We start from the raw sequence: 13,397 nt of genomic DNA, 5'->3' as shown, positions 1-13,397 counted from the left end.
GTTCGACATAATGGAATGTAAACCTATGACCACTCTAATGATCACAAACTTGAAGATACTAAGGTGTTCTGAATCAAGCCTTGTCAATCCTTCCAAATATAGACAACTCATTGATGTACTTGGTGAATACTCGACCTGGCATATGTTTTGCAGTGAATGTACTCAGTCAATTCCATGTGGAGTCAAAGCATGACCATTGGATAGAAGCAAAGCATATTCTAAGATATCTGGAAGGAACCATCAACTATTGTCTAAAATATGATAGAAGGAATGATGTCCAATTAATTGGATGTACAAATTCCGACTGGGGAGGTAGTGAACAAGATGGTAGAAGCACTACGAGAGGATGTTTCAGTTTAGGATCCTCCATGGTCTCATGGATGAGCAGAAAGCAAGACATTGTTGCTTTGAGTAGTGTTGAGGTTGAATATGTTGCAACATGTGAAGTAAGCAGAGAAGTAGTATGGTTAAGGAAGTTGTTATCCGACTTGTTTGAAGGACCGATGAACCCTACAGTGATACTTTGTGATAACACTAGTTGCATTTGTTTGTCTAAGGATCTAGTGTTTCATGGAAAGACAAAGCACATCAACAACAAGTATCAATATATTCGAGAGCTAGTACAAAATGGTGTGTTGCAGCTATGTTATATCTCCATTGATGAACAAGTAGTTGACATATTGACAAAATCAATTCCGAACAAGAAGTTTGTATACTTAAGGGACAAGCTTGGTTTGGTGGATTTGTCCTCCCTAATTGAGAGGGACAGATAGACACTACATTCTTGTCTTCACTTGGGAAGAAAGAATGGAGAATTGGGCAACCATCTGGCATTTGATACTCTTTGAGAATGTGGTAGGGCATTCAGGACAAGAGTAGTCGTGGATCGATATTCTTTAAGGATTAGCTATCCAAGATAAGAATAGTCTAATGGAAGGTCATACTCTATGAACACCTGGGTGGAATATGTACCTTGGAAGACAATGATGATGGTGTCTATACATCATTGGTCTCGCCAGCATTGTGCTCTAACCTTGTGGAGAGATAGAGTTGTTAGTTAATGCCTTGCTATGTGACAATGTTGGTTAAGATGATGCTAGACAGATGGGTTACCATTCTGACTCTTCTTATGAGATCTCTTCAAATTGAAAATGACCATTTACCTCTTATGAATACCTCCCTAGTTAAGAGGGAGTGTTGAAAAATGTGTAACTAGGTTCGATCTTCATAGAAATGTATTTTTGTTAATATAAAATGAAAAATAAATTATTATTATTATTATTATTAGAGCATAGGTTTCATGCTCAAGTTCTTTTATTTTGTAGGTCAAGCACCCATTGAGTGCTTCAAGGGTTTGTCTTAGGTGTAAGAGTCATTATCATATATGGAAGATCCTATGGGCACATTGTAAATTGTAAAGGAAAAATTATTTTGCCTTGAAAGTGTCAAAATACCTCCAAGATCAAGTCAGCCTAAGGAGCTGTCAAGTCGGCCTACATAAAGAGCCATGTCCACCCTTGAAGAATCCTATATATAAGAGGAATTCATCCTCCATTTGGATCACTCACTCATCTCTTGATATGCGAAGAAGCAGAAGAAGGAGAAGTCGAAGAAGTCGAAGTGTTTTGGGTCTTACATATCTTTCTAGGAAGATCGAAGTTAGGGTTTTTGCGTTGGGATCTTCTGGGGTTGGATTTTTGGAAGCAGAAGAGAAGGAAAGGCAAGTGAAGCTCTCTTACAGCATCTTACTATCCCTAGGGCTCAAGTCAAGGCAAGTGAAGTCAAGAGGAAGGCTATTAGAGGGAGATCGAAGTCTCCAAGAGAAGCAGCAGCAGTTACTGTGGAGCAGAATTTCGGATCTATTGGGAGGTTGAAGATATTGTAGTAGAAGGTCGTGGTAAACTTGATATTGGAGGGTATTTGTCTAAGTCTTTAGGTCATGGTATTCGTCAATTGAAATATCTAAAAGATAAGAAGATATTTACGAGTTTTCCCCTCAAGAGGAGGGGTTTTGGCCCTGGCTTGCAGCCTATATATTGTGTCATTATTCTTATTGTTTTGGTAGTTGTTTGATGTATTTCACATTGGAATAATAATGAACAAAGCTAATAAGTAAAATGTAACACAAACAGTTATCAAGTTAAGAGAATTAACATATTCATTGCCCTATTGAATTCTCAACGCTCTGGACCCATGATCTCTTTAAAGGGAATGAATATCTCGAATGTCCAGCCATCCGGAACTGGACATTTGTCTTTGGAGAAAGATTTTAGTACCTTCAACATTTCCTCTATAGTGACAGGAGCTCCAACCAAGTTATCGTCCTGCTCGTTGAAAATTCATGGATAATCTTCAATGAAAGACAATTAATTCTCTAACTCAGCAGCATCATTCACTTTATAAAAAAATTCAAAGAAATCCACCATCAATTTCTGAATCTCTTTAGTCTTCACTGCTTTACCAAACATCCTATCCTCAGTGTCCCATAGTGTATTGTTTTAGGTACATAAGTTATAAAAATGTAATAATTTAATTAGTATAAAAAAATGTTAAAAGAGTATATGTAAAATTGTCCTTTTATATGTGAAATAGGTTGTGGTCAAGCAATAAATCAAGTGAGTTGTCCTTGGAGAAACTTTGGTTTAACTCGACTACATGATGTCATATCAATGTGGTGGATTGTTGGTTATCTTGTCATATTGCATGTTCAATAGCCTATGCAACCTGTCCATGGAAATGTATTTCAACAAATAAAACCAAGTGCCAATATCAACGGTGATTATGATAGAATGGATACCTCTTAATCACAACATCTAAACATAAAGTAGATTCCATGTTATTAACGAAAAGGAATTTGCAAACACAGGAAAATATATAGTGATAGTTTTAAGTGGGTAAAACGTTTGTTATTTCAAAATTTGAAGCTCAAGGTTTTTTATGTAAGTGTTATCTTGAGAAAAATAGGGTTGAGTGATTATTTAGGAACATAATAATAATAATTGTGAAACAACTATGATTTTAATGGTCCCTATTATGGTTTTGATTAATAATATATTGGCATATTCACCTAAATTAGGTTGTGTAAAAATATCTATAAGATGTTTCTAATAACAATGGAATTTTTTAAAGGGTGGAAAGTGCTAGAGGGGTTGGTGGGGGAAGGTTGGAAGGGGAGTGTACCCTACACCTCCCCATGATATGTTTAGCAATAATGGAAAGCTTATATTCCATTCCCACTTGGCATTTCATGCAAACTTGAAATGAATGTAAGTTGAAACAATGGTGTTTTTGTTTCTATTGCATTCTCTCATCAATTGTGCGAACCATTATGAAGGGTAGTAGGCAACCGAAGGATGTTTCATGTGGGGTTCAATTTTGCAATTGGTATGGTTAATATGATTCGCATCAAGGTATGATTCTTATAGTTATGGTGTTAGGGATTCGTCGAAGGGAGTCTTAATAGGAAAAAGGACAAGGACCCCTTCTTCTCCTTCAAGCTTCAATCCATTTGACTCTGTGGGTGTGGATTGTATGTTTCTTCTTTGTTGGGAGTGGGATAGTTGAGTGTTCGTTTGGGTCTAACCCAATCTGAAAAAGGCAATATTTATGGCATTTTACCATTGTCAAATTAGTTGGTGTTTCCTTTGCGAATTGGGAGAAGCCAAACATGGGGTGAAGAAGTTTGCGTAGGAATTCATGAAAACACAATGTAGCATTATGAAGTAATTGATACCACCTAACACACAATGGAAATCAAAGGATGCAAAACGAAATTGTACATGCATGGATTGCAATATTAAAACACCCAAAGATGAAAATCGCCATCATTGAGTTATCTTTAAGAGCTAGTTGTATAACTATAACACATTTGGGTGCTCCCCCTCCCTTCATCAACAGTTCCTCCCTCTCTTAGTGATTATAATCTTATCATGTGGGCATGTCCTCTTGTGCCCTCTTTTTGGTCTAAAAATAACCCATGGGGTCATTACCCTTTCTTACTCTGAAATTGGATGAATATGCAAATGAGTTTTAAGTTATTGTATAGTAGAGAGAGAGTGAATCCTAGATGTTGTTGGCAATGAGTGAAGGGATGAAGTGCGCAATGATGCTCATTTGGGCATGGAAACTAGTGTTTTTCATTTTTGGTTATCTTATGTGTTGCCAAATGATTCTTTGTTTACTTAATTAGTTTATTGATATTATAGGCTAGAACAAGGAAGACTAACCCTTTAAGCTGAGAAAATTTCATTTTTTATTTTAGAAATTTGAGTTGAGTGTATTATATTTTTTCTGTATTATAAATTTGTAATGGAAAATGATAATCATTATTGTAAAAAGAAAACAATGAAAATTTTATTTATGTACTTGATAACTTATTTATACTATATTGATTAAAGAAGCCTCGTCATGATTATATAGAATAACATTGATTAAAACATAGTTAACATTGTTGGTTTGGTGTCAAGGGAGGTGGATATTTGATAAAAAAATTATGTTTGATACTTATGAATCTAAATATATTTTTAAAATTAAGGAAATATGTAGAAATAAACTAACTCAAGAACATCATAATTTGCAAAACCATTTTATCTTTTTATAGATGTTATTTAAAACACTTGATTTGTTTTATTTTATCATATATTTTGATCCAATCTAGTCATTGGATCACTATATAATTTTGCATCCATCTTGATGCTTTCATAATAGAAATATTGGAGAAAACTAATAGGAGCAATTTTAGCGGTATGACCTAGTTTGGAGAATTGGAATTTAAAATCATCGATATTGATGACAAATTATATAGTGATCCAATCTAGAGAATATTTAAATTTATTTCAAACAACTTGTAATCATAATCTTATGATTCAATATTATGTTTGTGGACTCATATACAAACATCCTAATGTGCAAAAATGTATTGTTGAATTTAGATGATATATATACTTGATTTGTTTCTTCTTCATTTTATTTTATGAATTTTAAAGTTTATTTTGAATAACTTATGTGTTTCAAAACACTTTTGGTTTATTATTGTAATGATATTTTTTATTTCAGATCAAGTTCATTGTGGATGGTAAATGGAAAATCGACCCTCGACGAGAGGTGGTGGTGACAGAGAAGATGATTCAAAATAATGTTCTTAGAGTTGGAGATTAGCATAAGCATATTCAAACTAGGATGATGTACTTCTAATGTTGTATTATAGAAATATAGGTTTTCATTGTAGTATCCTAATTTCCATTTCTAAAAGTTATTTCATCTTATATCATTAGTTTTCATGTCTATAGCATGATTTTTTCCTAGTTCTTTTAATGTATATTATTTGTAAATATAAAGAGTTATAATTCTAGTTTTTTAAAATCATTTGTTGTTTTGGTAATTTATTTGAATTCGGATCAAATATTAAATTTCATTTTTACAAACATGTAAAACAAAAACATTAAAAAGAAAAGGGATGCAACAATTGACATATATGTAAATATATAAAACAAAAGCACAAAAAAGTAAAGGGTTGCAACAATTACCATCAATGTATCTACTTATGTAACTAAAACAATATTATGACATTGTCTTGCAATAATTCATTGTTTGTGTAATGTTTGACCACACTATAATTTAGTGAAGCAATGGCCAACTAAAACTTTTTAGTAAAATCCCCCCTCCATAAATATTAAATATGAGTCCACTTCAACACTATATTTATGTTTTTATGAAAACTATCTTTCATGTTTCATGGCACTTGACCACCCAAAGGGAAAAAATAAGCATGTACACATAGGGCATCACTACATCAAGCCTGGATGAATGTCCATTATTGTTATGTGGCAAAGATAGGTAATGAATGTTCTAAAAAATAATAATATTAATCCTTAGTAGATCATAAAACAAAGTAGTAAATCACACTGAAGAAACATATAATATGTATATTTCCATGTTATCAACACATTCTTCATTATAATTAAAAATATTAATAATACCTTTCAACCCAATACTTCTCCCTTTGGTAAATATTCCAACCATGACTTCCCATGATAAAATAGGCATCCTATGGTTATAATATATGTATGTGTGGTATTAAAACAAGTGCCATATGCATAATCACTATACTATAATCCATATGTAAGGACATGGAAATGGAATTGAAAGAGGCCAACACATTCATGCATTGATAATGTGGGTGGAAGGATGCCCACGACAATCTCATAATTGGGAAGAAATGTCTCAATTGTAATAAGATACCATTCAAAAATGTTTTTGGTGAAATTCATGATCCATTTTCCAATTCCATGTTGATATACAAATAATAGTTACTATTTACAATTATACACTCTACAATCTCAATATGAACAAATATTGTGTTGGCATAGTTGTCATTGATGGAAAAGGAGCAACAAGGGGTGATGGTAAAGGGTCAATTGATGTTTGCATAGTTGATGAACAAGTTCTTCAATTGATGACATGCTTGTTATGCGTGTAATGCTTGTTATGAGTGTGTTGATATATGATGTTGAGGTTGCAGAAATTGTTGATGGATGTTGCAAAGGTTGCTAAGGTTGCAAATGTTATGATTGTTGATGTATTATTCAACAACAAAGTATGTTGCAAAGGGTTGCTAAGCATGTTGCTTGTTAGAAGTTTGCCCACTAATGTGTTTGCATATTGTGTTGTTGAAGGTTTCATGTACTATTGCAAGCTAGTGTGTCTTAAAGTTGAGCATGTGTTGTTGTCCCTATGTAAATTTGTTGATCTGAAAAGTTTGTTAGAGGTATGTTGTTGATCATGAATGCGTGTGAGCCTTGAAGATGATTAATGATTGCAATATTTCATTGAGGTGTTATAGAATAGGGGTGCTTAGAATGTTGTGATGCAAGAGGTTGCAAGTTGATGCTTGGGCTATTATAACCATTAAACTTGGCTTATATTAATGCATGTTAATTGAATATTTTGAAATTTACATTTTGTATTTTTAATATTCAAGAGTTGAAAGAGTTTGGAAACGAAGAGATAGCCTTAGAATGCAAAGAGGAAACATTATTCACTTCATATTCTTGTGTGGAATACTAATAGCTAGCAAAGTTTGTTTATAAAATATGTAATTTTGGAAGGCTTAAAAGTTAGAGAGTATGTGGGAGAGTTGAGTTGTTGTGAGAGCTTGTTCGTGAGTCACCTGGCACAAAGAGACAGAGGTAGAAGAGCAGATGTGAAGCGAATTTGAGGAGAAGAGGCGGAGACAAAGATGGAGGTATGCATATATTTGATCTAGTGTTGACAAAAATCATCAAAGCCTCAATCGATTGTTGGTACATAGAAGGATCTGCTAGATCTGGTCGCGTAGCTTCACCATGTAACTTCTTAAAATTTGCCTCTATCATTATGGCCATGGATTTGCAATCCACCATCCCAAATCTCTCCAAGAGTTTGACAACATATTTTCCTTAGCTAAGGAAAATTTTTGCATGTTTTTGCCACACTTCTAAGCCCAAGAAATAGTGCATCAACCCAAGATATTTCATCTCAAATTCAGAGGCAAGCTCCCTCTTACACTGGATGATCAGAGATTGCTCGTCATGAACAAATCATCAACATATAAAACCAAAATCAAAGGTGTACCTTGAACAACCTTGAAGTAAAGGTTGGGATCGACATTACTTCTGTTAAATCCAAACTCTATCAAATATACATGAATCCGTGCATACCAAGCCCTAAGGACTTGCTTCAGTCCATAAAGGGATTTCTTCAATCTATAAACATGGGTTTCCTTGTCATGTTCCTCAAAGCTTGAGGCTGTTCTAAGTACAATTCTTCCTTGAGGATGCCATGAAGAAAGTTGTCTTCACATCCATCTAATGAAGACTCCAACCCTTATTAGCAGCTAGAGCAATGATAGACTAGATGGTAGTGTATCTGGCAACATGTGCAAATATCTCATCATAATCTTCTCCCTCTTTATGGGAGAATCCTCTAGCCACTAACCTCACTTTGAACTTTTCAATGCTACCATCAACTGCATGTTTGATTTTGTAGACTTCCCCTTGGGTCTCAGAACAACCTCCCATACACCATTTTTCATAATGGCTTAACATTCCTCTTTCATGGCATCTTTATAAACGTGTTCCTTCGTTGCTTCGTCATAATTGGTAGATCTAGATTGTATGATGTTTCTCATCAATGTGGCATATCCCTGATATCTGTACGACTTCTTGTTGTCTCTAAAGGTGCCTCTAGGGGTTGAATGTTTCTCTGCATCCTGTAATATATCTCAAAGCAATAAATCTCTTCCTAGAAGAAGAAGCATCACAAGGAGGAGGATCTAAAGGATCCAAAGGTGCCATAGGCTCATCTGGAAGGTTAGGCTATGGCATGGATGGCTCTACATCTACATTTCATCTATTCTTTTAGTGTTGGTAGGGACAGGAGAGCCCCTTGCTTTTCCAAGGGTAGTATCTTCATCAAAGGTCACATATCGACTGAACTCAAGTTTCCTCTATCCTGGCACATATATCCTGTAAGCATTAGAATTTTCACAATAACCAACAAATGTAACTTTCTTTCCTAAAGCCTCTAGCTTTGACCTCTTCTCTTTTGGTACATGAATGTAGATAGGGAAGCCAAATATTCTTAAGTGTCCAACTTTCGGTTTCACACTTGTAAAAACTTCTTTAGGAGTCTTGTCCCCCAAGACTCGATGAGAGCTTCTATTTTGGACATATATCGTAGTATTTGCTACTTCTCCCCATAGAAACATGGGAAGCTTCTAATCATGCATCATGGCTTTGACTACTTCCAAGATGGTCATGTTCTTCCTCTCAGCAACTCGATTTTGTTGAGGGTTGTATGGAACAGTCACCTCCCTCTTAATCCTAGCTTCCTTACAAAATTCCTTAAAGTCATTTGAAGTGTATTCTCCTCTATTATCTGTCCTCGGGATCTTAATCTTATTTCCAGTTTCATTTTACACTAAAGCTTTGAAGTCCCTGAGCATGTTGTAAACCTAATCCTTCCTCTTCAAGAAGAAGATCCAAGTCTTATGGGAGAAGTCATCAACAAAGATCACATAGTATAAATATCCTCCAAGAGATGTCATCGACATGGACCCACAAAGGTCGGAATGAATAAGTTGAAGAATCTCATTAGATTCGCTACTGCTAGAAGGGAATAGTCCCTTGACATTCATTCCACTAGCACATCCCTGACATACACCTTCATGATCTACCTTAATCACTCAAAAGCTTGAAACCATTTTGCTTAAACCAGGAAAGGCCCTATAATGAACATGAGCAAATCTTTGATTCCAAATCTCACATCGATTTGTGCTATCTGATGAGACCCAATTTTTGGTAACAATTTGGGCTCATTTGGCCTATTTACCTTGCTCAACCCTTCATCTTTTATCACTTATGCATTCATTTCTTAGTATATTCGTGTTATTTGTAGGAAGAAGGGCAGGCATTATATCTATGTGGCTAATACATGATGATTTCAGGTTTTTTGGCATTAAAGGGAGCAAAGACCACGCAAATGGAGACAAGGGGACAACAAAGGTGGCATTGCAGGTTTATAGGGAGGTTGTCTACAGTCTTAAATGACCTCCCTCGTGATCTCCACCCTAACTCCGAGCTCCAACAGCTCTCCCCACCGAGCTTAGAGGCAGCCAACGGATTCTACAGGAACAGCAGTTTACAGCAGTTTACTTTTAGTTGGACAGCCGAGCTCCACTAATTGAGGAAGCCAGCCTTGATCCTCATCATGTATAAATATGAAGGCCGTAGCCTTTGATAGGAGCTTTTTGAATCTTTGAACTACTGTTGAAATTTCTGAGTACGAGCTACAGCTCGGTGTTTTTGCTTTTTGTAAGCCAGTTTTGGCATGATGTTAGACTCATGATTATTATTTAATAAAGGCAGGCAGTTTGGATCTAATTCTGAGTTATTAAGGGAGCTATAGCTCTCAGGTTAGGGCCCAACCTGAGAGCAATAGACCTCCTTTTCCTTGTACTGTTATTTCCTTTTCCTTTCAGCACTTCATTCCTCTGTTTTGACATGCATTTAGAAATTACAGTCTGCTGATTTGATTTCTGTTATGTGATTGAAGTAGGATTAGTTTATGGTTCAAGTGCTTTTGGTTGCTTAGATTAGAGTAGAAGGATTAGTGTTTGTTAGAGCTCCAAGAAAAGGTTGACAGTGCACTCACTGCCATCTTTGTTTAGAGATTGGGGGTGTAGACCGTACCAACCACCAAAAAACGCAGTCTTATGCTTTCATTCCAGCTGCAACACAGTCATTTCAATTGTAGATCCATCTATGCATTCTGATCTTGAACAGTACTTCCTTACTCCAACTCCATGCACGATTTTTCTCCGAAGTTTACACTGTTGTTCGTTAACTTAATCACGCAGTTAGAATAAGTTGATGGAATTCTCGGTTTTGTGCAGGACATAGCGGATTTGTTTCCTTTACACTGCATTGCATCACGCTGTTATCTTCTCCTACTTCTCAACCGCGCCTAAAGTCACCTTCTCGACCTCTGCTCAGTTCGTTTGCCTTCCAACACCTCTACTGTTCACGTAGCTCCATCTTGTTGACTTTTCATTGCTTCCAACCTTCTATCCACCAACCAACTGCACCCACTCTTTCTCCATCTTATTTCTCTGTCCCTGAACCATCACAAGCTTCCTTTCCATCCTACCTCTCCACCCATACCACTCTTCCACTCCTCCATCACCCAAAACTCCAACCACAGACCATCCTGTAGAAGTTAGCAGACTTCCTGTAGAAATCTCGAGCTTCCTGTAGGATCCCCTGCAGACATCCTGTAGAAGCCTGCAAACTCGGTTGCTGAGCATCTGAACGTTGTGGACTTCTGTGGGATGATGTTAGAGGTCCCCTGGAACCTCTCCTAGCCTCCCTGACCTTTCCCAAGCTTTCTTTCCCTTCATACTACCCCTGCACAGTCAAACCCTAATAAGAAACAAAGTCATAACAACTCCAACCACTTAAGCAAAAACATAAAAAAAATGTTCTTTTCAATGGAAGTAGTTTAAATTCATGCATTTCATATCACTAGAAGTAATGGCATCATTTTTAGAGAGTTACATTCCCATCATTGCATTGTAGGGATTAAGCTAGTCAGATTAGGGTTTACTAGGGTTTCCATGTTTGGTTGGCTTTCAGTTCATTCTTGCAACGTAGATTAATTTCCTTTCAGATAGTCTTCGTTCATCATCTAGAAAGCTTCTTCTGAGAACATATAGAAGTTGGCTTGAGCCCTAGCGGACTTGTGCCAGCTGACCAAGTGACAGCTGCGACAAGAGCTAGTACTTGTGCATACAGCACCGTCGCTTCCAAGTTTGTTACGAACTACCGGGTTGATAAAATTAGAGAAGGAAGCTCTAGGAGTTGTAGCGTTATTGCTACAATACTGGAGCCCACCATCTTTTTGGCGCCGTTGCCGGGGAAGCGTCAGAGTATTAGTAATTGTTGCTTTTCTTCTACTTTCCTACTCTTGCTTTCTGCTAAGTAGTTTATTTCATTTCCATTCTGCAAAAGTAGCATAGACATTTCCTGCTTTCATAGATTAGCCTTTCAATTCTGCAAGCGTAGATTAGCATTTCAATTCTGCAAACGTAGACTAGCATTTCAATTCTGCAAGCGTAGACTAGTATTTCCATTTCTGCAATTTCATTTGAGCAAAGTAGATTAGTTCTTTCCTGCTTTCAATTCAATTCTGCATCTTTATTTCAGTAAGATAGTTAGTTGTAGATCACTCTGTTTCAGTTTTGCAGGTACCAAAGAGAAAAAAAAAAACAAAAGCAATCAAAAAAGTCTTTCCATTTCATGCCTCGTAGGAATCGAGATAAAACAGGCAAATTCTTACCCAACACCCCCACTACATCACTGAGTCACCCTTCTCTCTTCTTCAGTGACAGTGATCCAGAAGAACCTATAGGTGAACCTCCTGAGATATACGAAGATCCTATAGCAGAAGAAGAACTAGAGACCATCCCATCTGAAGCTATGGCTGACAATAGAGGAGAAGATGAGAGAATAGAAGGTGCCTTCCCCATCCGAGAGACTAATGGAGAGATGAAAATGAAGAACATTAGCCCCTCCGCTTTACCTCACTTCCATGGACTGACTACTGAAGATCCTGATACCTTCCTGTTTGAGTTTGCTGTCCTTTGTAGAACCTATGACTATACTGAAGACGAGCAGAAGCTGAAACTCTTCCCTTCAATTCTTAAGGATGCAGCATTACGCTAGTTCATGGGCTTACCTGGGAATAGTATCACTACTTGGGCTCAGATGCAGCAAGCTTTCAATACCAAGTACCGGGATTACTGTAGGTCCAAGGAAACCAAGGGAGAAATCTTTCGGATGACCATGGGAAATGATGAGTCCTTAGAGGATTATGAGGAGAGGTTCCAACTTAGCTATAAGCGGGCCAGGTGCACACTTGACCCTGAATCCCTCAAGTTGGTCCTGCTCCGAGGAGTCCCTGAAGACCTCTTAGACCTTCACATGTTAGCTGGGGGGGACATCTACCAACTGCCTTATGAGGACATCAAGACTATATTTAGAAACCACTCCAAGGCAGCTCGAAAACGAGGTAGAGGAAACCTCCTCTCAGCTGGTGTCCCTTTTTCCAAACATGAGTTTGCAAATCAATTAGAAGATCTTAAGAGTGAGGTGAGACAGACCATTGCCATGCAGCTGGACACATTCAGGATCCAGCAGAAGAAGGAAGAAGCTGAGAGAGCCTTGGCTATCTTCTGCCCTAGATGTACAAGGAGACACCCTAAGAACGAATGCCCATTGCATTCGGTTGAAGTGTGTTTCGTTTGTGAAGAGGACCATCCCACAAACCAATGTCCAACCTTACCTGGATTTAAAGCCATGTACCAAGGGACAGAAGCTCCCACTGAACCTCTCTATTTCCTCAACCAAAGAAGGCCACAAGGACCTAGACCTTACCAGCAGGGGATGCAAGGGGCACCCCAAGCTTATTACAGCCCCAACCAATCGACGCCTATGCCTTCCTGGGGTCCCCCTGCTCATCCTTCTTGGTCCATGCCTCCTCCATGGTCTTACCCACCTCAGTATCCTACTCAACCCACTACTCATTCATATCACTCGCATGCCCAGTCACAGCCTCAGTGGAATGCACCTCAGTCGGGGTGGAGGCCCTAGTACAACACTCCTCCTGCCATTTTGCCTCCACCACCAGTTCAACCTCAACCATTACCTCCTGCTCCGCCAAGGCAACCTCAAATACCTGCTCAACCGAACCCGAACCCCAACAATAGACAAGCCCAGTAGATATACACTGGGGAAACATCATGCCCTACTTATGCTGTGGAGATCCAGGAGATCAATCTTCGATCTGGAAAGACTCTTCCG

At 37.6% G+C, this 13,397-nt stretch overlaps 1 protein-coding gene across 4 annotated transcripts in view; it reads left to right on the top strand.

Moving 5' to 3' along the window:
* LOC149150860 (5'-AMP-activated protein kinase-like protein) overlaps positions 1 to 5,364 on the top strand; it is a 416,691-nt gene extending 411,327 nt beyond the window's left edge. For all 4 annotated transcript variants that reach the window (XM_089439603.1, XM_089439597.1, XM_089439602.1 and 1 more), the window contains one exon: positions 5,056 to 5,364. In XM_089439603.1, coding sequence (XP_089295729.1) covers positions 5,056 to 5,157 — 102 coding nt within the window. In that variant the 3' untranslated portion in view covers positions 5,158 to 5,364. The remainder of the gene's footprint in view (positions 1 to 5,055) is intronic.
* The last annotated feature ends 8,033 nt before the right edge of the window (positions 5,365 to 13,397 follow it).

This window comes from Pinus tabuliformis, chromosome 9 (assembly GCF_031772625.1).
Source record: "Pinus tabuliformis cultivar Carrire ecotype Pingquan chromosome 9, CPIR1, whole genome shotgun sequence".
In the NCBI taxonomy this organism is placed as follows: Eukaryota; Viridiplantae; Streptophyta; class Pinopsida; order Pinales; family Pinaceae; genus Pinus; species Pinus tabuliformis.
Note: the sequence above shows the minus strand (reverse complement) of the source record. Positions and strands in the feature narration are given on the sequence as shown.